Here is a 22,289-nt window from a genome sequence, read left to right on the forward strand (position 1 = left end):
AACATGCCTACATCAACGTCCTCCTTTTATTCAAATGCATGTGTAAAACTGAGGCAGACAAGACACATACAGGTTTTATCAACCAGGAAAAGCATGCCGTATTCTGTCTAACATCAATGGAAGTCTACAATGAATTGAACATTAACTAACTGGGTATTTTGTGTCAGTTAATGCTTTAAAGAAGAAATGGTGCTTTATTTTGTGTTTGGGCAAAAGGGTACTTGTTTTTTTCCTAGTCTTGTAACCCATCTTCCAGCACATCTATTGCTGCAGTTGAATTCTTCATAAATGAATATCAGGCAAATCAACTTCTACTGAAAGCTATGTTATCGAACCCTAACAATCACATGAAAACAAAGAAGGTACACCTCAGTCCTAACTTAAGTAGAATTTAAGTACATGTATCCAAATTGTATCCAGTTACCTTCCTCTTGCCAGATAGCCTCCTTCTTACATAACATGGTTATTAGATAAGCACCCGAAGTAGTCCCACACAGAGACTTCCTCCTTCCCATGCAAGTACCTTCACCATGAGGCTCCCTCTTGGACTCCGTCTGGCCCCAAAGCTGAAGCCTTTTTTCGGAGTGTGATAGTTTCATCAGTAGACAAGATAGCAGTGTCATCTAGATTGTCTTTCACCCAGCCATGGGGACACTTTCTAGGTAGTTGTAACTCCTTGATCGGAAATTGTACCTATATAAAAGGTATAAACACTAGAGTATTATAGCAAAGCACTATCACCATTCGTATTTTAGGAGAAAGAAAAATGCCTGCTTTCAAAGGAGAGCTCCATGCTGTCACTTGCACATAAACACTTTCTTTTAGGACTGAGTGAGGTATCTAAGCCCTCAAGAAGAATAACTATGGCAAAATCTGTCTTCAGCACAGCATGGGCACTCTTCCTCACAGGAGCCTTGCTGTTTCTTGGGTGCTTGCAGCTGGTTGGGGCTGTCCCCCCAGCACTCCTTACCAGGGCAGCTACCTGTATATTGTACCCAGGAACAAGGCACCGATGTTTGAGGCTTTGATGACTTCTATTGACCTGAAAATATTTTCATGAACTAAAGAAAAGTTTTAGGGTTATTGAACACAGGCTTTTCACATCCTAAAGCGATTTCTGGGTGTTTGAGTAGGGTGGAGGTGAAGTAAGGAGGGAGGAGGTTTATTTGCACTCTTTTATTGTAGAAGACTGATCTGTTTTTTAAGACTGCCCAACTGTCCATCCAAAGTATTTTCATTTTCATAGCATTTGATTCCTCACAGAAGACACACTGTGCATTATATATTTCTGCTCCTTACTATATCTTTTCCTGTTTTGATGAGAAGTTATTTTTTGAGGGAAAGGATGATCTTGCAGTTAAGATGCTGTCTTAAAACTCAGGTATGTTAGATTATTTCCAGAAGGCACTCAATTCATCATCTGTGAATTGAGAATATTGTTGCTTTTTCTACATTCAAAGATTCCTGTGAAAATAAGCCCACCGCAGATTGAAAGGCAGTCAGATACTGTGCGGATGGGTATTGTGGAAGTAATTAAATGTTGTCTGTTCCAAAACAATCAAATGAATGCCAACCAATAGCAGTGTGAAATGAGTGAAATTAAGCTCTGGCTCAAAACAGGTGTTTTTCATTCTCACAGGTGATTGAATCTGACTCATTTTGCTATCAGATAATAACACTGTCATTTGTTTAGCTGAACTGAATTAAATCATTATTACAAAGTGCTAAGTGATCTGCACAGTAACATCTTATAAAGTTACTCTGTACACGTATTATAAAAATAGTAATAAAAATTGCTCATAAAAATAACTTTCAGTATTTAACAGATACTAATCACAACACTTATCAAAAAGCAGCAGGCACACATGAAATAGTTTGCATGCCTTTCCAGGTCCTACTAATCTCTTTTATTCCAAAGGTATTCAGATGATGCTTAAAATTTTTGCTGAAAGCTTTCATTACATTTGAATGGATGTTACCCTTTAAACAAGTTGTTTTAAATCCCTTTGGTTGCAAAAGGCTTCAAACCAAACTCTGTCTTCAATGCTGCTTTGTGAGCTATGTCCCATTTTCTGTTCTTGAAGAGGAGGAAATCGTTTTAATCTTTTGTAACGTACATGGCTGAAGGACCTAATTTAGTAGTGGTTTCATAGTATGGGGTGCTATTTGGTGCCATGTATTGACTTTGTTCTGCATGCATCTTCGTTTGTRCGCTGCATGAACAAATGGATATAATGTAAATTCTTAATTTATACCAACCACAAAATGTCAGTAGAGCTGTCTGTATTAGAATAGCATTATTAATTTTTTAAAATCATGCTATTAGGACTTTTTGGAGGACAGTATTTTCATAGGGAAAAGTTATTGAGTCAACCCCCCATCCTCTGCTGAAACATAAATAAAAATGTGGATTTGGAGGGAGAGATGATTGTTTGGGGTTTTTTGCATGTTTTAATTTAGGCTGTAATCCAAAAAATATTGAAATCAATCTCTAAAATCCTATTGGTTCCACTGGGCTTTTGAGCAAACTCTAAGTGTTTATGGAAAGGGTCGTTCTGATACAAGTGGAAACTGAAATCCTATTTAGAAAAGGCTTCAGTAGGTTCTGCAAAGATTTTATATGACATTTTCTAAGTGATTGTGTCTGTCTACCCTTTTCAAAGAGATTTACCATGAAGATTATTGAGAGCTTATATTAATTTAATTACTAAATTGTGACTTGCAGAAGTAAGCAGCAGACATCTGCATCAGCAGTAGCGCATTTACACAACAACTGCAGGCTGTGGGCTACAAACATGGCTGCTGAGAAGCCCCAAGGAGGAGCCGCGTGAGCGTAACCGCAGCGTGCTGGGGTTGTCTGTGGTGCTGCATTGCACTGCTCAGCCCTGTTCTTCCAACCTGAGAATTTCATGGTATAGATATGCCCAAAGCAAACTGAGCAAAAACTCAATTACAGATTCTCAAATGCAAATTCTCTGATTCGTGCTCAAGGAGGAAACCTCCTTAAATGTCAAAGTAAATATGCTAGCAACTTCCCTCCTGTGTATCTCTGTAACAACTGACAGGTAGTCCCAAACTGACATCTTCCACATGCGTGGAGGCATTAAACAGGCTTGCAAGTTTTCTTCTGATTTTTTCTGTTGTTGGAATATGTGTGCATCAGGCTTTACCTAAAGGATTTTTAGGAGTTCCAAGCAATATCTTTGGTGCCTTTTCCTTTTCCTTCTTCAGAAATTGTTAAGTTTTGACACTCAAATCATTTTGCAGATGATCTAGTTTTCTATTTCAAAATTCAACAGTTTCAGTACTGGGGAATCATTGCCTCCCAGCGAAACGCATAGATGGTAACAAGACAACTTGCAACATACAACACTGAAACATACTACTTGTCTTTGCCATGTTTTGACATGAATTGGAGTATTTATTTACTTCAAAAAATCAAAGCAAAACTTGGGGAGTATGAAGAGGAGAGAAAAATGGGTACATGTGTAAAAACACAAGCCCAAAGAAAATGTTAACTAAAATTCAAAAACCTGAAAACTACTTGCTGTTTTATGTCTCTCTTCCCTAAAGTCTGTGTAGTTGGGTAATACAAGGCAGTTTCCTAGATATCGTCATGGAAAAATCATGCTTTGGACTGACTAGTTGCATATTATTAATTTGGGGGTTTGACTTCAGGCATTTTATATCCTCAGTTTCTACCACGTACCAACAAATTACTGCTAAAGAGATTGGCAAGCAAATCTAACTACTGTGTCTTTTGTAGAGATTGCTCTCTGTGGTCAGTTCACAAAGGACGTGAACTTAGGTGGTAGATAGTGTCTGTTTGCTTTGGTAGTTTTGAGTTTATCTCATCCTTTTAAAAAGACAAGGTCATTTGGATCTGCTGGAAGGAGAAGGAAGTGCTCCTTTTCTGGAGGAGCCAGAGAGAGTTGGTGTGTGTGGCGTTTGGGTGCAGAGCGGCGGCTGCCGGGCCCCAGACCAGCACGAAGAGCATCCCGGAAGTGAGGAGGAGATGAGCAGACTTTGCTGCCTCTCAGAAAGTCACTGAGTTGGTGGGCAGCAAGATCCATTTTAAGGACATCCTGGGCAGAACTATGCATATACAGTCTTTTTCGGTTTTGGTCTGGCTAACCTCATTGCTCTGAGTTTTCTCAGTTTTCAAAAGTTTGGTTTTCTAGTTCTGTTCAATCAAACCTGCCCTTTTTTAAAGCCTTCTGCTCTTTTTTAGCGAACTGTCTGTAGAAGATACAGGCACATGCACATAAAAGCCAYGGCCACCCCAAAGCCTGTCATAGTCTGTGGCAGACATCAACCAGAAACTTGCTCTTTTAAATCCAAATTGTAACAATTGTGAGGTTTCATCCTCTTAACATATACACTTGCTCTGGGAAGACTCTTGAGTGTACTAAATATCTGCTCAAGGATATTAATCTGTCTGTCTATCTATGCATGTAAAAGTATATTTGTCATTAATAAAAATGTAGCCACTATGTTTTATAAAATTCTCAAAAATTAGAAACATTTCAAATCTTCCAAGATAGATACAACCACGTAATTAGAATATCAGTCTGAAATAACAATCATGTAATCGCATTTGCAGCCTAATCCTGTGTCAAGGAGCTATAGGTACCAAAAATGTGTATCTTGTTTTCAGGCCCATCAAAATGCTGGATTCTCTATCTTTTGATTTTGGTTATTGTTCAGAAAGTGGCCATGAACTCAGCTCCTGCATCTGAATTTTCATCTCCCTCAAAAAGGAAGGGATATTTGAATGTACATGTTCTGTTTCATATTTCCTTCTCTCTGCTGTCACTACTAAACTATTCATCATGGTTCATCTGCTCTTGGTATGCAATTTTAATTTGAATAGCACATATTAAAATGCTTTCAGACATGAGTGATTTGGATGTTGTTGACATAATTATTGGCTTCTATTAGATAAGCAGTGTCTTATTTTAAGAAACAACCATTTATGCTTATAACAGACTTTCTTTGGGGTGTTAATAGTTAATAATTTTGAATGCAAATGTGTTCTCAAGGAAAGTAAATGAAGATATGCTTGGCTGAAAAGTCTTAAGATGTTAAAAAAAGGAAAATTAAAAATTAAGGTAAGTTCTATTGACAGAGGAAGTCTAGTAATGTATGAGCCAGACTTTTAACTTCATTTATTTAATCAGTTTCCTTTTAAATTAGTGGAAGCTGTCTCTTCCACTTTTGACGGCACAGTGGGAAGCAGTAAGGTTACTATAGGTGAATTTGGATTTGATGCGTCTCTCCTGCATGAAGATGTATCTGTACTCGTTACTAGGCAGTCTCGCAGGGAGGCCGAGCGGGGTCAGGAGATGGTTGGCCTGGTCACATACATTCGCCCCAGCCTGAAAACCTCACATGGTGCAGAGAGGGCACACCAATGCTGTAATTGCTTTGGTGAAAAGAGTTAGCTGGAGAATACTGAAAGGGGTAGAAACAGCCAGTAAAAACTGATTTCTTTAAACAGGTGCATATATGGATTAGAGCTAGCCTAGGGTATCAGAACTATTGCCATCAAGCAGGAAATGGCAAGATTATCACTAAACTGAAAGACCAGCTCTGCTGGAAGTGCCAATTACTAGTAATGTATGAGGTGGGTTTCTTAGTCTAATTGGGAAATATTTTTAAAAGACAGTAGAAATGATGTGAATGAGCTGTGAACTCTCTGTTCTTCTAGGCRAATTACTGGGTGGATTCCTAGGGGAGAAGGGCTAAATGGTTCTCAAAACGCTTGATAGATGTCTTCTGGGCATCAGAGCCTTGTTAAGAGTCTCCTGGTTTTGTCCTGGGTTTATTATACCACATACAAAGTTTAAAACTGCTGATGCAGGAATTCTTACGGGCTTGAGGAAGTAATCTTTGCACACAGCTTTGCCACACTACGGGCTTCCACAGGTGTGTGGTATCTGTCAGCGAGTGAGTGGGGAGGAAAGAGCAAGTGCTGTCAGCAGGTCACTTGGAGGAGATTGCAGAGCAGCCACCAGGGCTCTTTGCATCCTCACTGATGTGAGAGTAGTAAACAGTATCATTACACATTCTCACAGGCTGTGTTAGGCTGCTGAGAGCAGCAGCCTCTAGTCTTTGCTTGCCTCTTGGCCCCTGTATTTTTTAACCTCTTAATTGCCTCTTGCTGTGAGGGTTGTCAGAGTCACGTGACACTTTTTGCCCATCCACTACCACACGGGCACTAACAGCCCAGGATACAGCACAGCTCGCTCTTTCACAGTGTTACCGGAACAAACTCCATTTGGTTATACTGGTTTAGGGCAATTCCCCAATACAAAGGTCTTCTCCTTATTTATACCGGTCATCGCTGTGCACCACGCTGAAAACATTCCCTTCAGCTCATAATTTTTCTAGGCCATTTTCCTCCACAAGTGCTGTACCTGCCAATGCTACAGCCCATACTTAGCTCTTAGCTTCAGTGTTAAGCATGCCTATTCTCACATAGGATTGCACCAGGTGGCAACCCCCCCATGAGATATGGGCACTTTGGTGGTGGGGTTGATTTTTTATGCCGTATCTTTCCTACTGGGAGAGATTGCAGGCTTCACTGTAGGGGAGCACGGAGATCTGTTGGAGCTAAAACATTTGCAGTGATTCTGTCTCTGCTTTCTCCTCAAACCTCCTGCGTTGTGGCGGGGGGGCTCGGGTTTGGCTCAGGCTGCTGGACACCAAGCGGCCTCTGGTGCCCAGCCAGCTCCAAGGAGCAGTGACTGAGTGACTGGGATGCTTCCAGTACCATATATTCTGCAGCGCTTACAGGGGGAACCTGCAAAAGCAACATGGTCTGCAGCTGCTCTCTGCCCTTGAAGGTGACTTCAGCTGCTGCAGAGGGCAGAGCCTGGGCCAGAGGCCTGCCTTCCTCTGGCGCAGCTCTGGCGGCCTGCGGTCCTCCAGGCTCCCCCCGGGAACGCTGTGCAGCCACGGGCATGCATTGCCCAGGCAACAGAAAGGAGAGAGCACCTTTCGCCTCAGAATTTGGAGGCACAATTGATCAAGTGCTGCTTCTTTTTTGCTGTAAATCATATTGCTCTCATTTTAAAACTGTCCTAATTACTTTCTTCTTTTGTCTCTCTTTACAGAGCGATGAGGTTTTAACGGTCATCAAGGCAAAAGCACAGTGGCCTGCCTGGCAACCACTAAATGTGTAAGTAAGTAGGGAATAATGTGTCTCAATAGCCTTGGGTCCGGTGTTGTCTAACAGACTGCTCCAAACTCATTGTCTCACATAATCATTTACTCTTGTAAAGAAACAATCTAAAAATATTTTGATAAATGAGTTTTTTATCTTTTTCGATTTTGCCAACAATTGCTTCTCTCTTTCTTTCCTCTTTATCAACTCTTCATTTTTTACGTGCTTTGGTTCACTAACTGTCACAGCAGAAGGATCACCCCATAGAGTTCATGCCTGAGTTGAACAATGATTATTCAACACTTGCTCAATATATATTGTACTATTCCGCACCTAGTATTTTTAGTGTCTGGTTAATGCACTGTGTCCACACAGTGAATAACACAAAGATATAACAGGTTTTCTATCTAGAAAAATCCCCAATCCACCAACAAAAGCCTCCTAAAATACTACTTTGAAATACTCTAAGATAGCATTGTGATCCTGATGGCAGTAAAACCATTTATTTTATCAAGTGAGACAGCTAACTAGCTTCCAAGGATCCTTACTTGGGGATCTCTGGCACTCAAAACAGGACAAAATCCTTGTGTTACAATACTCTTGAACTTATTTGTTGGGGTTGTGGACAGGGGAGCAGGGTTCCTGCATACCTCATCTGTGCTTGGCCTAATGCTCCTACTAATTATCCAGGCCTGAATGGGTGAGACTTACAAGGAGTGACTAAAGATGAAAACCAAGTATAAGGAATCATCTCATTAGTTAAGAGAGTTGAATCAAGTTCTTGGAGAAACAGGGCAATTACTCTACTGCAATATTGTAGGGACCAGGTAGTGCTATTTCTGCTGTAAAAAGCATGAGGGAAAGAGTTAGTGGGATGCTGTGTCTGGTTTTGTTGTCTGTCCTTCGGAAAGCATGTGGAAATTTGGAGGTTAGTCAGAAAAAAAAGATGCAAGAAGCGCTCAGTTTTTAGAAAACTCCCTACTGTAAGAGGCTTAGGAGCTCTTAAGAGGCTTAGGACTTATTCCCCCCCCCCCCAAAAAAAAAAAAAAAAAGAGGTTAGGTGGTGACTTGATCACAGCTTAAATTGTGAAAAGGTTTCACTTTCGAAAAGGCGGCAAGCAAAAAAAAGCCCTTTCAGAATCCCTGCTATCATGAAAGGTGATGCCAAGGAAATTCAGACCAAAGGTGTGGGGAAAATCTTTAACTAACCTTCAGAACAACTTACCTGAATATGAGTTGGATTTTCCATCACTTGAAGATACTTTAACTCTGAAACAGAGTTGTAGGCTCTGCATAGGAATTCTGAGGTAGGTGCTTTTGGCTGGTGCTACCCAGCAAGCAGTCAGTGAAGATGACAGTAATGGCATTCTTTATTTATGGTGTTATTCCCCTGAATACTGAGTATTTTGTTTTTAAAGGATATTCAGATAATGAACCCTGCTGGATTTGGTAGTGTTTGCCATGCAGTAGCTGTGAATACCAATTTTTTTTTTTGCTTGCTGCCTCCTTTTTATTCACTCCAAATTGGCAATGTAAAATAGCAACTTTAGTCCACCTGCCTGTTCTGCTATGGTAAGGTCTGTTTGGCTGAAATGAGCCATTTATTTTTCTCTCCAATTTCAGTTATTTTTCTGAAGCAGCATTTATGTATGGTGCTTTTGTATCAAAGTGAACAATACTAGTAGGAATTGACTGTTCTGGGGGCTTGGAAGGCTATGGCATTGACAAGAGAGCAGGCTTGTACTTTGTGTACAGAAAGATGGAGAGAGGCTCTCCTCCAAAGTCTCAATCCATCATCTTTCAAATACATTGAATATATTACATAACAAAAATCAAAGCTATTAATGTATACTGCCTCTAGTGGTAATAGCTAGTTTAATGCATCACTGAGAAACTTCACAAAAAAGTCAAGAGTGAACAACTTCAGGTATTTTCTAGGCATATTCTTTCACAGCCATGTATGAAAATGCATTTGCAACATCCTCCCAATGTTCTTCCAGTCACTTCTTACCTTTTCCATAGGGTAATGTTCTCACCTTTCAGTAACACCAAAAGGAATATATCTAGGTATTTGTGCTTTAAAATGCTGGGCAAGGGTTCCTCTAACAAATGTTCCTTTACTTTATAGGTACTGTTAAATTTCTGGCTTTTAAATAATTTTTATCATATTTTGCCATGATGTCCTTCTTTTTAGTTCCATTTTAAAATAAGATTTCGGCTTCAAAGGAAGGCAGATTTTTCAATTCCCGTTAACTTCTAGTGTTAGATTTGCCATTTGCTGATCATCCCTGTTGGAATTTAGATTGTAACTGTGCAAGGATTGGATAATGTTCAGGACAAACATTTGGTCAATTATTATGCATAGGATGGCCCTTTTGCTAACTGAGAATTGACTAAAAGTCACGAATAAATAACTTCCTTTTGCATAATCATGAGTTAAATGTCTAATATATAATATGGTGTGAGAGTGATGTCAAAGCAGTGTTACAATGTGGCATAATAAGCACAGCTGAAAAACCTGTCTGAGTTTGTTTTACAACAAATATAAAATGCATAGTACTAGTGAGCCAATTTCCAGAGGCCTGCAGTGTCAGAAGTTAGTGAATTCAGTCTGCTCAGAGTTCAGAGATGGTAGCCACTGCATTTGCACTCCAGTCACCCATAATAGGGTACAACAGGGCAGTATTGGCTGGGCTTCTCTCACTGATGGATCATGCAATTAAATGGCTTTTCTTCCCCAGTGTCAGTGACGGTCAATGAGGCTGTGACTCATGGGGCCAGCTGTACCGCATTAAGTAGTGCCTCAAGCTCTCTATAGACTGAAGGCTGGAAGCGTATAGGTCTGTGTCTAAGAGCCTTTATCTGAAAAAGAAATTCTCAGGATAACCCACCAGAAGAAAAATAAGCACTAATCCTGGTCCTAACTCATGTTATAGAGTGTGACTAGTTGGAGTCAATTACAAGAAGAAAAACTGGCCTGTTTGGGGAGGTAGGGAGGAGAGTCAGTTGTTAGCCATGGAAGAAACTGTCATTTTCACATCTTGGCGAAAGCTGAATTAGCTGAATGTGGTGAAATCCAAGCCATGTAGTGTTGTCACAGCACTTACTGTTTTTACAGTTGCCTGTTTTCTCATGGTCATTCTATCCTTAGTGCTCTGTAATTCCTCACCATAAGGGAAAGACTTTATCATACATATCTCTTTCTTTTGTGTAACAACATGTTTGTCATGATGATTGGGGAGTAGAAGAAAGCAGTCTTCAGGTGGATCTCTGATTTTCCAAAAATGCTGGACCTCCAAACCAAAATACCACATAAGAACAAGGAATATCATTTCACCCTACAAACCTCAGCTCTCTGAAAAAAGACTGGAATTGAAAACAAACAGTTGGAAAGGAATAACACATRAATAAACTTCTCTTTGGATACTTTCTAACATGTACAAAAATGTCCAGGATAGGCATATGGCTCTTTCTTAATCTAGGCAAAGGGAGAAGTCTTTGAATTGTAACTCTTGTGTCTAACCACTTTCTGCAGTTACTGTTAAGCAGAAAAGCACTGAGCACTATGCAACACTGTGGAATATGGAGTTCCATGTACACAGAGCCTAACGCTCTGATAAGTATATTACTGTTTTGCAGCAGGAGGTGCTGGTTCTTTTTGGATCCCAACAAGAAAGGCACAAACACTCTACAGAAAGGCAACCATTTTCTTAATATCCCAGAACAAGTGATAGCAAGTTATAAAATCTTAAGTTCCTGCTGATGTTGGGAACTCTGAGGTGATGCAGCATTGGACAGACCTCTAGTCAGGGTGCGCGGCATGCTGCACAGACTTGCCGTCTGTGGCAAGGTTTGTCCGGTGCTGTATCATTAAAAGGTAATACATGAAAAGACAATATTGATTTGAAAAAATAAAGAGCAAGTATTAATTGAAAAAGTGGCTTTACCTTCTTTTCTCAAAACCTTGCAGTTTATAAAAAACTGGCAGGAAGAGCTCACTTCCCTGCATAAATGAGCTTCCTATTATTTCCCATTCCTTTCCTACCAGGGTTTCAGTCTGCAGCCTTAGCTAAAAGAAAGAATGTGTTGGGAAAGAGGTCTCTGGCAGTATGTTTATAGTTATAACTAAGCATATTGTGTGTTCTGTAGTTAGTACTGATTACTTATTTTTTTATTTTCAAGATATTTAATCTAGGAAAATATCATAGTGAGGTTAGCTGACTGTAAAAGGTTAGATTTTTCTGAAATATTCACCAAAGTTACTTTTCATACTCTTCTCTCATTGCTTTCCAACCTTTTTACCTCATCTGCTCACACTTAGTTACAGCCACTCCATATCAAAGTGATAAGCATGTTTTCTTGGCTATAATTTTGAACTGTCTCAAGTTTGGAAAAGTCATCCCCCTCCTTCCTTATGTCCCTCCTGTTTCCTTTTTAGCTCTCACTACTGTTTGAGTGAGCAGTGGTGCTCCTGTTGTTTTCCTCTGCCTCTTGATTGTGTGCAGGTCTTACTTTTTTCTCTCTTCCATTTAAGCAGCTCTTTCCCATTTTCTTGGAGATTATCTGAAAATACTTTGGTAAGCACTCAAAAAAGAAGCTTAGCAGAAAAGGAGGACTATTCCTTTATAATCCAGATGGGTAGAAATATTTAGTCCAGCTAATATATGTGACATATACACCATAGAATGTTTACTGTAAAACAACTTTCATCCTCTACAAATTATCCCAGCAATCCCCTTCCTTTTCAAATTTTACATATCCTTGATATCTTTTCTCTATGAAGAGATCAGGGCTGTTCTTCCTGGCTTGCAAGAAGGATATCAGAAAATGAATAGGATATCCCCAAATATGTTTTTCAGCATTGAGATAGATAATATGACTAAGCTAGGCAACAAAGTAAACTGTCTGAGAAATCAAACAACGAATATAGAAAAGTGATGGGAAAATGCAGAAAGGGCTCTAACCCAAAAAATGTTGATGGGTCATATTATCTGGAGAAAAAAATGCAGACATACTCTTTTCCATTTTCTTCTGTTTGTTGTGTGAAATCTCTTTCAATCTTCATTTCCTTCCAGACCACTTCTGCTACAATTTGAGCAAAAAATGTTTGTTTTATGTTTCATTCTTACAGTTAATTTGCCACACTCAGTGAGTCTTCGTTACAGCATTTGGGAATTGAAAACAAGTCATAGATGAGCAGAGAATTTTATCTGTTTTGGAGGATTTTTTTTTTTTTTTTTTTTTACTTYTKTGTCATCTACTGTTATTCTTTTCGTGCCCACAAAACTTCTGTTACTTCACCTAGCTGCTGTATTTAGGTCGTTGAATGAGAATGTAGATGCTGTTAAACTGGGAACCATTTAAGTCAGAAACTCCTTACTGTGTTCTGAAATTTAATGAAATAGCACCCTCTCCTCATCTTATGTTTCACTGTAATCTTCTACTAAAGGTTCCTAAAGTATTTACGTACCTATATAGTTATAACATTGCTAAATGTATAAAAATACAACCAACTGTCAGTGTTCCCAAAGCTCATGAAATCTTCACAGGGGTGAGGGGACCTCTGATAGGCAACAGATGGCAGCTAAACATTATTAGCTTCCATAATTTAGGTGTTCCCATGCCTCTTTCATCAGCCAGGGCCTGATCTGATAGAAATCTTCACATACACTTTTTAAGTTAGCCACACATACATATTGGTCAGAGAAATGACGGGTCTCCCCCGCAATATTGAGAACACTCTCCCAATACTTGGAAAATCTAGGTTAAATTCTCCTTTCCTCCTGAAGAGATTTAAATGGTAATACCCATCTCTGAATGTTAAACTCAAACCAGCAACCTACACAGTGAGAGCACTTTACCATCACATATCATAGTGCTCTAGCTCAAGCCATGCCATTTTGCATGGAATAATAAAGTATTTATTAGCCAGTGAAAGAAAGCAGTGGTTAAGATTTGCACCTGAAGCAGAGGGAGGGGAGACAGAAGAGAAGGGGTGATACGAGTTCCATTATCTGCTGCAATGAATAGTGAAATACAGTTGGAGTTAGTCTTTAGGTATTACAGTTATGAAAGAAAACCTTCAAAAGGTCCAGAGTATAACAGATGAAGTTGTGTATCCCTGACTTTTGAGGAATCCATTTTTCCATGTAGTTTCTGCACATTCAGTCACGTGTACTAATAATTTGGTTAACTATTTTATTGCTCATTGAAGCATGCAGCAAAGGAGAAGTCACATCATATGATGAAGAGTATCTGTGTTTCTCTAAGGTAGAGAAATGAGATGGAGAGGAATGATGAGAGGCGAGACATACAGAAGATGTATAAACAAACATTTAACAAAAAAAAAAAAACCCTTCTTTTTCTGAAAGAGACACATCTCTAAAATGTTTTGAAAACACTGAGTTGACCAATGTTGTAAGACTGGGAAGGCTATGTGTGAAATAAGTACAGATCAGTTGCACGTTCGCATTAATTAGAAATCATTCTGTCTTCTTATATTGTGGCATTTAGCATTATGCAAATGATAGTTTTTTCAGTTGCCTGGCTGCCTTGGAAGAGAGACTGTTCCTGGCCAACAAAAATATTTTGTTCCATTTTCAGGTTTTTAGCCTTTTTTTAACACCTCTATATCACTTAAAATAGAACGCATGAATTAGGTACATTTTGAAAAAGAAAGCACTTTTAGATTTGTTTCCTTTCTTGACTACTTACAGAATTCAGTTTCAAGAAACAAAGTTCCTGTTCACCCAAAACTGCATTTTTAAAGCAAATGATAATGCAAATAATTTGGTCAGTTCCACTTGAAATTGATTTTCCATTTGTTTCATTTGTCTGCACTGGAAATAGGACAAAATTACTTAAATTTGCATTATACTTACAGTAAATGGAATAGATTTTTAGAATGAAGATTTCAAGTAGGCATTTCCTTTTGTGTTGTCCTATAAAATAAATATGTTATTTCAGGATTGTTTTTAACATTTACTGAATATCTTTCAGAAGTACTTTTTTTTCATAATTTATGTTATTAATGTTTATACCTATCTATCTGGAGAATCTGAGAAATTAATTTACCTATCCCTCTATGTGAATGACCTGTTTCTTTCTAAACTATATGTGTGGATACACTGTAAGTACATACACTGCCCAACTAAAATTGATATCTTCCCTTTAATGTGGTCTATATTAAAAAACATTTATAGGCTCTACTCAAAATCCGTGCCCTGCTGTGCTTCCTACACATTGGAAGTAACTTGCTTTGGAGAGTGTACAACCTGAGCAATAAGGAGACTGTTTGAGGAAGAAGAAACAGAGGCACAGAGTAGTTCCATGGCCTGGATGAGTGGTTTTACCAGAAAAAAGAATTCTCTTTTCTCCTTGTTTACATGTTGCCTCTGATTTTGATAAAACCAAGCTAGTATCAACAGCTTCCTCATTCTCTTGTATTATATTTTAATTTCTACATGATTCACTGCAGTTAGCTATTATAAATACTAAGGTTAAACTAATTCAGCAATTTATGACAGCTCCAATATTTTTATGGCATTTCAGGTAGGGTAGGTACGTGCCGAAATCAGGTGTGATAACAGCAGCAGGGGCTGTCTGAGCTGTCTTTAGTTGAGCCACCGTGGGCAAGAGCAGCAGAGAAGGTGCGGTCGTGCAGCCTTCAGTCCAGGTTAGGCACCTGGCGTGTGCTCAGCCCCTGGCAGAAACCCACACAGACAGCTGTGCTGCCGAGTTGTGCATCAATTAATGCTTGAACTCACCAAAAAAAACCCACCTTGTACATGCCTATATGCTACAATTGCACTGCTGAATTACAGTGTAGATCTGCTGTGAACAAGCAGTAGTGGACAGAAGTGACCTTCCTACAGAAATGATTTGTAATACACTTTCTGGAGGGAAGGAAGGTATGGGATTTAAGCAAAGCTGATAGTGTTTGTTTAACTGTTTAGGAAATCCACAAAACATGCTCCAAGTAGTAGTGCCACTATAATATTAATTCACTTCTGAGCATGGCCATTATTTTGTGGATCCTCTGTGCCAGCAAGAGGATGTGCTGCATGTCTCATTAACTTGCTGCCACCAGCTGGTTTAGCGTGGATACACCTATTCACCAAATCCTAACAGAAATGATCAAATAACATTCATGATCAAAAAACAATTAAAATCAGTAGGATGTTTTCCATTGGGACCAGACATTTTACAGTGTCTAACTTGCTTAGAATTCCAATGTCAGTGTCAAATGTTGTTCTCTCCTAAATCTATATTAATCAGTATTGAGAGGGGAAGATTCAAATCCATGTGCCTTTCAGCTTTGATAACAGAGGGGATTTAGATTAAAAAAAAAAAAAAAAGAAATGCCCAAAGCCCTAGAAACTAGAGATCTGACAATGTCTGTAATTTACTAATGTCAATTAGTCTCCTAAGAAGATCTTATTAAGAGTCAATAGAATTATTCACAAGTACCACACCAAACTCCTCATAGCATACAAATGAAAATTCATTGAAAAGTACCTACTAATTCTCTTTAATCAACTTCAATAGAGAAAAACTGGGGTTCTTAAATGTTACAGACATTCCAGTTCCTACTCATCCAATTAAAATACTTCATATGAATGAAGCTGTGTACCCATTACTATAGTCTCTTTAAAACAGTATCTAGTCACAAAAGTTTTGCTTTGTGTGATGCCTGGATGAGTAACTATAAGATCAGTTGCTCACTTGCAGTTTATATGATTCTTTTCCTATTACATGAAGCATGCTAAAATGATCTCCTTTCCCAGTGTGCAATGCACTGTCCATAAATCCTGATACAGGKATCAAGATGTATTTTACAAAAGCATGCACCAGAAATTAGTAAATTAGCTTCTGAGTTATTCAGTTGCTTAAAGAATCAAGTCCTTAGACTATCCAGATGAGAAGTAGTATTAAGAAAAGACATGTTTGAACACATATACTCTTATCGTTGGGTTTTACTGGCATTCTGAATGGTGAAATACAGACTTATTCTGAACTGTAATTAACCAGTTGTAATGGGCAGATTAAATTTTGTTGTCTCCTCCAAAATGAAAAGAAAAGCTCATATCATAGTCTTTTAATAATCTATCCACTGTATATCATTAACATTTCAATACACAAATTGCTTATAAACACTGTTCCACCTATTAATTGGAAAGAGAAATCATGTGTGTATAATTCACCTAGTGTGAATAAGAGTCAGCTGAGGGTTATACAGAAATAAGGAAGCTTATTATATACTGACACATGTTAAATTCCTTATAAAGCTCGTTTTTCTTCCATATTTGTTTGACATTTTCTCCTAACTCACTGAATACTGCAAGTATCTTCCACTACCTCTGTGATTTTTAGAAAGTAAGGTCCAGGTATTTGCTTGCTTTACAATTTTATACTTCTGTAGTCACATTTATCCCACAGAACACCTTATGATGTGCACCTGGGTGCACCACCTGTAAGTTTCTTAGACTAGAGAAAAGTGTATATTTTAAGTCTTTTATAATAAGGGGAAAGCGTGTATTAAAGCCAGGCAGCTATTAAATCTGTTGGTGAAGAATGAATGAAGACATATGAAAGGCTGGGACATGATTTTAATTAAAGAGAAAATAATATAGGTCACATGGGCAATTGTTGGTTATACTGTGGGTGCAATCTAGGGACTTCAGAGTGTTTGTAACACAGGTGARCTTCAGTCCTGTTCAAAAGTCCATGGTGTTTTGGACATCAGTAATGTTTTGATGTTATAATAGTTTTTTTTTCTTTTAATAAAGATATAGAACTGTGAATAGTTGAGATAAAGTATGGCCTTTGCACTATTTAGTATGTATGAGTCTCTCTCCCTTAAGTCCAAGAATATATTACATATGGGATCATTAGATAGAATGCATTATAAAATTAATAGCAGTACTACTACAGTTTATTTGGCAGAAATAAAACAGGAATAATGTAAGGATCCACAGAGGCATGATCTTTACTCACATAGTTCRGTATTCCTTCCATTTTAGATTATTTTCTTTAAAAATATCACTTAAACATCTATTGCACAGATAAATTATTCTGTCAGTGTGCAGGGTAATACCATTAATGTCAGTTGATTTACTCCAAAGCTAGGGTCCAAATAATTTCATGTGTGCACGAGACAATTATTTCATACATTTAAATTCTCTCATGTGGATAGTTATGCAAATGTGATTTGTTAGATAAGTGAGAGTAAAGTGGATAGCATGAACAGTTCAAAAAGAATACTTGATTAAAAAAGAAACTTAAATAACTATCAGGCTGAGGTGGTTTCAGCTGGTTGCCTGAAGCAAACCTTAAGGACCATTTTGGGGACTCTTGGGGGAAAAAAATAGCTTATAGTATTAACTGCAGCTAATAGCTTACAATATCAACAGATCTTTAAACGTAGTAGTAAGAACGTTACTTGTATAACACAATTGGGAAGTCTGTCATAAAAACAAAGCTAGTTATTTTCACTGTAACAGCAACATTACTGCACCTGAAATCACAATAACATGATTTTTGCTGCAATAATAGCTGCATTCAGGAAAATAAAACTTCTAGCAAAGAAATAATTAGATTTTTACAAGCCTGACTGTCTCATTGATAACAAGTCATCATGAACAACTGAAAATAAAAGGATATAAAATTGCTAGCAGCTAGAGCATGAAGAATTGAAACGAGGAATAGGCTGATAAACTGTCTAAGTTACAAATTTATTCTCAGTGACTTGCCACTATAATGAAGTGGGATGAGTGAAATGCGGTTGTATTTGGCATCACTGGATCTGTATTATCCTAAAAGAAAAAAGACATGAGTTTTTTTCTGAAGAACTATGATGTGCTTTTCTTGTGACAAATGTGTTGATTTAAATTTTGACATGCTTAGAAGTATTTTTCAAATCCCTATGTGGCTCTTTCCAAGTAAAGATACCCTTTTATAAGAATTTCAGTACCTGAAATTGTGTTGTATTGCATGGACCATATTCTGCCTTAAATAGGCACTCTGGTAGTATTTTCAAAAGATTTTGTGTGAGGTACGTCTTGTCTAAACTTAGAAGGCTTCTTGTCTAAATTTAAAAGTCTAACTACTTTAATTCTATGGTGTAAGCATTACGGTCTCTCTAGTGCATGTATTTATATCCTGAAGAGTCTTCTTAATGAATAGATACTGAAGCTGTCTGCTTAAGTAAAAAATACGCTGCAAAAGGAGCAGATCTATAGAGTGAAACAGTCCTGAAGAACGGACACACTTTTGGGTATGGGAGGTTATTTTGGATTATCGGCAGTCTGGCTGCATGGACTGTGGGTGCCTATTGGCAGCTGGAGGGGGAAGCTCCTGGACTGCGTCTTCCAGTTTAGTTTGAGCTGGAGGAGTCCAGTTTGTGCTCTGAGATTGCTCCGTGCTGTGAACCAAAGCACGGTAAGTGGCACAACTGGGAAATTCACTTGGAGAGTGCACTCCAGATGTGAACTAAAACACTCCTACAGACACGTCCTGCTGTGCTCGCGTGGTGTAATACAGGGTCTCATTGCACATGTTACAATTCAGTGCCAGCAAAGAATAGTAGAAAGTTGTTTCGTGATTTGCTTGAACAGAGGAAAATAGCATACTCCATCATTTTCTTGTCTCAGTGCATTTGACCAATGGATTCAATTTTTAACAAGAGAACCGTTAAATGTGAGAAATGTTATGTATCAATTCTAGTTCATCTTGTATGATACTTATTATGCTATCTTATTTTCCATTGGTTTAATTTCACTATATGTTAAGTATCCAGTTAGAAATTTTCATGCCAAGTTAGAGGAAAATATAGTGCTTAAAAAGTTATAACAGCTCTTTAACTACGAAAGTAGGTATTTCCAAGTTTTGGAAAAAAGACTTGATAATCAATGAGTTGAAAAACTCATCCATATTTGACCAAGTTTAATGAATATATGAAGATCTCAGTATCCCTGTGATCACTTGTTAATGTTTGGTAGCTCATTTTTTCTTCAGAAAGTGACCATCTCTGAGAAGCCATAGAAAATACAAACGGCTGAACAAGTATTTTGGGAAAGGCATAGCAGAAGCAGGAGAAGGGCATCAAGAACAAAATCAGATCACAGAACTCAGACTGGTGGGGGGGATTTTCAGGTTGAGGGTTTTTCAAATGCATAATGGTATATACAGTAAAAAATGGGATATTTTGGTGAAACTGCATAAAGAAGTGGAAACAAGCAGAATGTATGATTTGGCATTTTACACTATATCATGGCTAATAATACTGCTCTTGTAAGAAGCAGCCAGGACCTCAGTTTTATAACTCGCATACAGATGTAGATTTTCAAATACTTATTCATTAGTAATTTCATGATAAGTGGTACTTTTTCCATTAATTATGAGTTAAAAGAAAATATCCTGAAGTCATAAAATTAAGAATCATAAAAAATGTTCAGTGTCCAGGCTATCTTCTTGGAAATCAGCTTTCTTAAAGTAAAAGCTTTAGTAGAAAATACAATAAACAAAAGCAGCAAGAAGCCAGTTCTTAGAGGAAAAGTACATTATCTGTAGAAGAAATGCAAATGTCTCTATTAAAATAAATGTCTTTTTCAGATTTATGTGCCCTGTTACTGTGAGATCTCTTGTCATAGTCCTAAATGGAAAGATACCCTCTAACAGAATATCTGTTATGTAGAGAAGATGAAAATGCTTTATCTTGGCAAAACTCAGGTTTTGTGCTCAACTGCTCAGTAGCATTTTTAATAATTAATATTTCTGGGTTTAGATTTCTTAAAATCCATTTTCTTATAAGCTGTGGTAGTAACAATATGTTCCTGCAGAACATTCAGGGATTCTATCATATCTGCTACTGCAAAGGGGTAAAGTAATAAAATATGAAAATACTATATTGTGATAACTCTGTGCTTTTTAAGGGTAATCCTTGACCAGCATGGATGTACTATTTGAGCCCAATAGTTAAAGCCTATTAAGTAATTTGGTGACATGCATCCCAGGAATACACTACGATGACAGCCTGCAAAGTGTTATATTGCTCCCTGCCTCCCCCCTCCCCAATAGCATTCTGTAAACTATTTCTATATTTAGATTCTTGCATAGCAACGTTTTATTTCTGTAGAGCCACTACAGCATGTGTCTTTACTTTCTATTTCTATAAACCTCTAAAGTTTTTTTCCACAAATCCTTCCCTCTCTTGTTATCTCCYACTGTCACACTGAGCTGTCTAAACTACTATGGGGTGAAAGCCAGTATCTGTCAATCCAGACGTAAATGAAGTCTCCTTTCACAAAACTGTAAGGTATAGCATTAAGAAACACTTTCACAGTTTGGGGATTTTGTGTACAAAATGAGAGGAATGAGGCAGCCAGACAGAGTTGCTTGTTTCTATGGCAACACTTTGGTAATGCCTAGCTCAGCTATTTTCTCCATTTAAGACTGTATGGATAGCTGGGATGAATCCAGTGAAGTTGAATATTGTCAAAAGTAGCAGAGTTTTAACCCCTCGGTCCAATGAGAAATACTAATGCATAAAGAAAGAACAATCTGTTATACAAAGTAATATACAGGGAGGAAGTCAGGCACTGTGCCTTGTGATACCGTACGGGCAAGGCATAAACCCCCGTGGCACGGCAAGCCAGCTCCGAGCGCTGCAGCCCCGCACGGGCGAGGGGCAGGTTCCTGCAGCGCAGCCAGGCAGCTTCGGGCAGCGTGTCTCGCAGCGGTCGCAGCAAGCGCCTGCCCGTACTCCCCGGGCGCTCGCCTGGCTGAGCGCACAGCATCGATGTGCCATTGGAGGGACACCAGCTCCCCTCYGCTGCTACGCTCCCGTCCCCGCTTACGTGACTTTGACGTACTTTGGAAGTGTCACAGAAGTGTCGGGGGACTCAGGGCCGCTGTAAGCAGCAGTAGTAATTCATGTCGAATGATCAGCTTGTGCATCAGTAGGGCTGATCAAAATGCTTCTGTTAAAAGGGCTTGACTTCAACATGAAAGTTTTCATATAGGCCTCAGATCAAAATAGTAAATTTATGGTTTCACAGTGAAAACGATGCAAAAAATGTTCCTAATGTTTTTACATCTTTATATAAGTTTTACATTTTATATGAAAGGCAGAAGAAATGTTTGTTTGGCTAAAAACAGAACAAAACAAAGTACTTGCAGTAAATTTCAGGAAAAAAAAAAACATTTTAAAAATCCATAGAAGCAATTGGCATTTTTTTTTACCAGTTTTGGTAATTCAGCTATACTGTAAAATGAGGGCAATATATGGCAAGTTCAGTTTTCAGTAGCTCAAAATGTATACATACATTTGGATAACTGATATAAGAGAAAAGCTTTAACCACATGAGTTTCCATTTTATTAATATTCTGGAAACTTAACAACAATCCGTAAACTCAATGGCACATGCTGCCCCCCCCCTCAACCAGGTCCCCAGTTTTAATAGCACTACACAGGTCCACTTAAATGAAGAGCAGAGTCCCAAAATCTATTGGTATCACAAAGTTAGCATGCTCCCCTGCAAATTTCTGTGTGTTGTAGCATGAAGTCTTATGCAATTGTGAAGTACTGTATTCACCTGATGTCTTTGTATTTATAATCACATATATTTATTAGGTTTTGACTAAACCCTAATCACAAAGCTACATCATGCTTATTAAGAGAATTAGTGTCTTAAGTAGTATGTGTATTATTGAGAGTTAGGGAAACTTCACTGACAGATGGACAGACACCCCCATTAAGAAATTAAGAAATTCTTAATTCAATCTCAGAAGAGTAAGGAAGAACATGTGTGTTTGTTGGAAAAGAAAAAGAAATTGTATCAATCATCTTTTGTCAGAGCAAGCACATATGGCAGTTCCATTTTCTCTCACTTACCATTTACTTTCTATTTAAAATTCAAATGCCACTAGGCAGAAAAAGTTGGGTATTAAAACATAGAAAAGACTTAACTAATAACAATCACCGAAAGAACTTTACACAGATTGTTCATAGAAATTAATGGCCATCCAATTAAAACAAACTTACTCATACCGTTCTATCTTTGCTTTTGTTTTCCTTGTATGTTCCTTCCATTGGTAGTTTCTATTTTATGATTATTTCCCA

The 22,289-nt window shown here is 38.1% G+C and overlaps 1 protein-coding gene across 1 annotated transcript in view; it reads left to right on the forward strand.

The window, feature by feature from the left end:
• Positions 1-22,289, forward strand: part of SPON1 (spondin 1) — a 197,691-nt gene that overhangs the window by 158,054 nt on the left and 17,348 nt on the right. Inside the window, exon 7 of the mRNA XM_026087745.1 lies at positions 7,119-7,183. Coding sequence (XP_025943530.1) covers positions 7,119-7,183 — 65 coding nt within the window. The remainder of the gene's footprint in view (positions 1-7,118; positions 7,184-22,289) is intronic.

The sequence above is a fragment of the Apteryx rowi genome, unplaced genomic scaffold (genome assembly GCF_003343035.1).
Source record: "Apteryx rowi isolate R43461 unplaced genomic scaffold, aptRow1 scaffold_73, whole genome shotgun sequence".
Classification (NCBI taxonomy): Eukaryota; Metazoa; Chordata; class Aves; order Apterygiformes; family Apterygidae; genus Apteryx; species Apteryx rowi.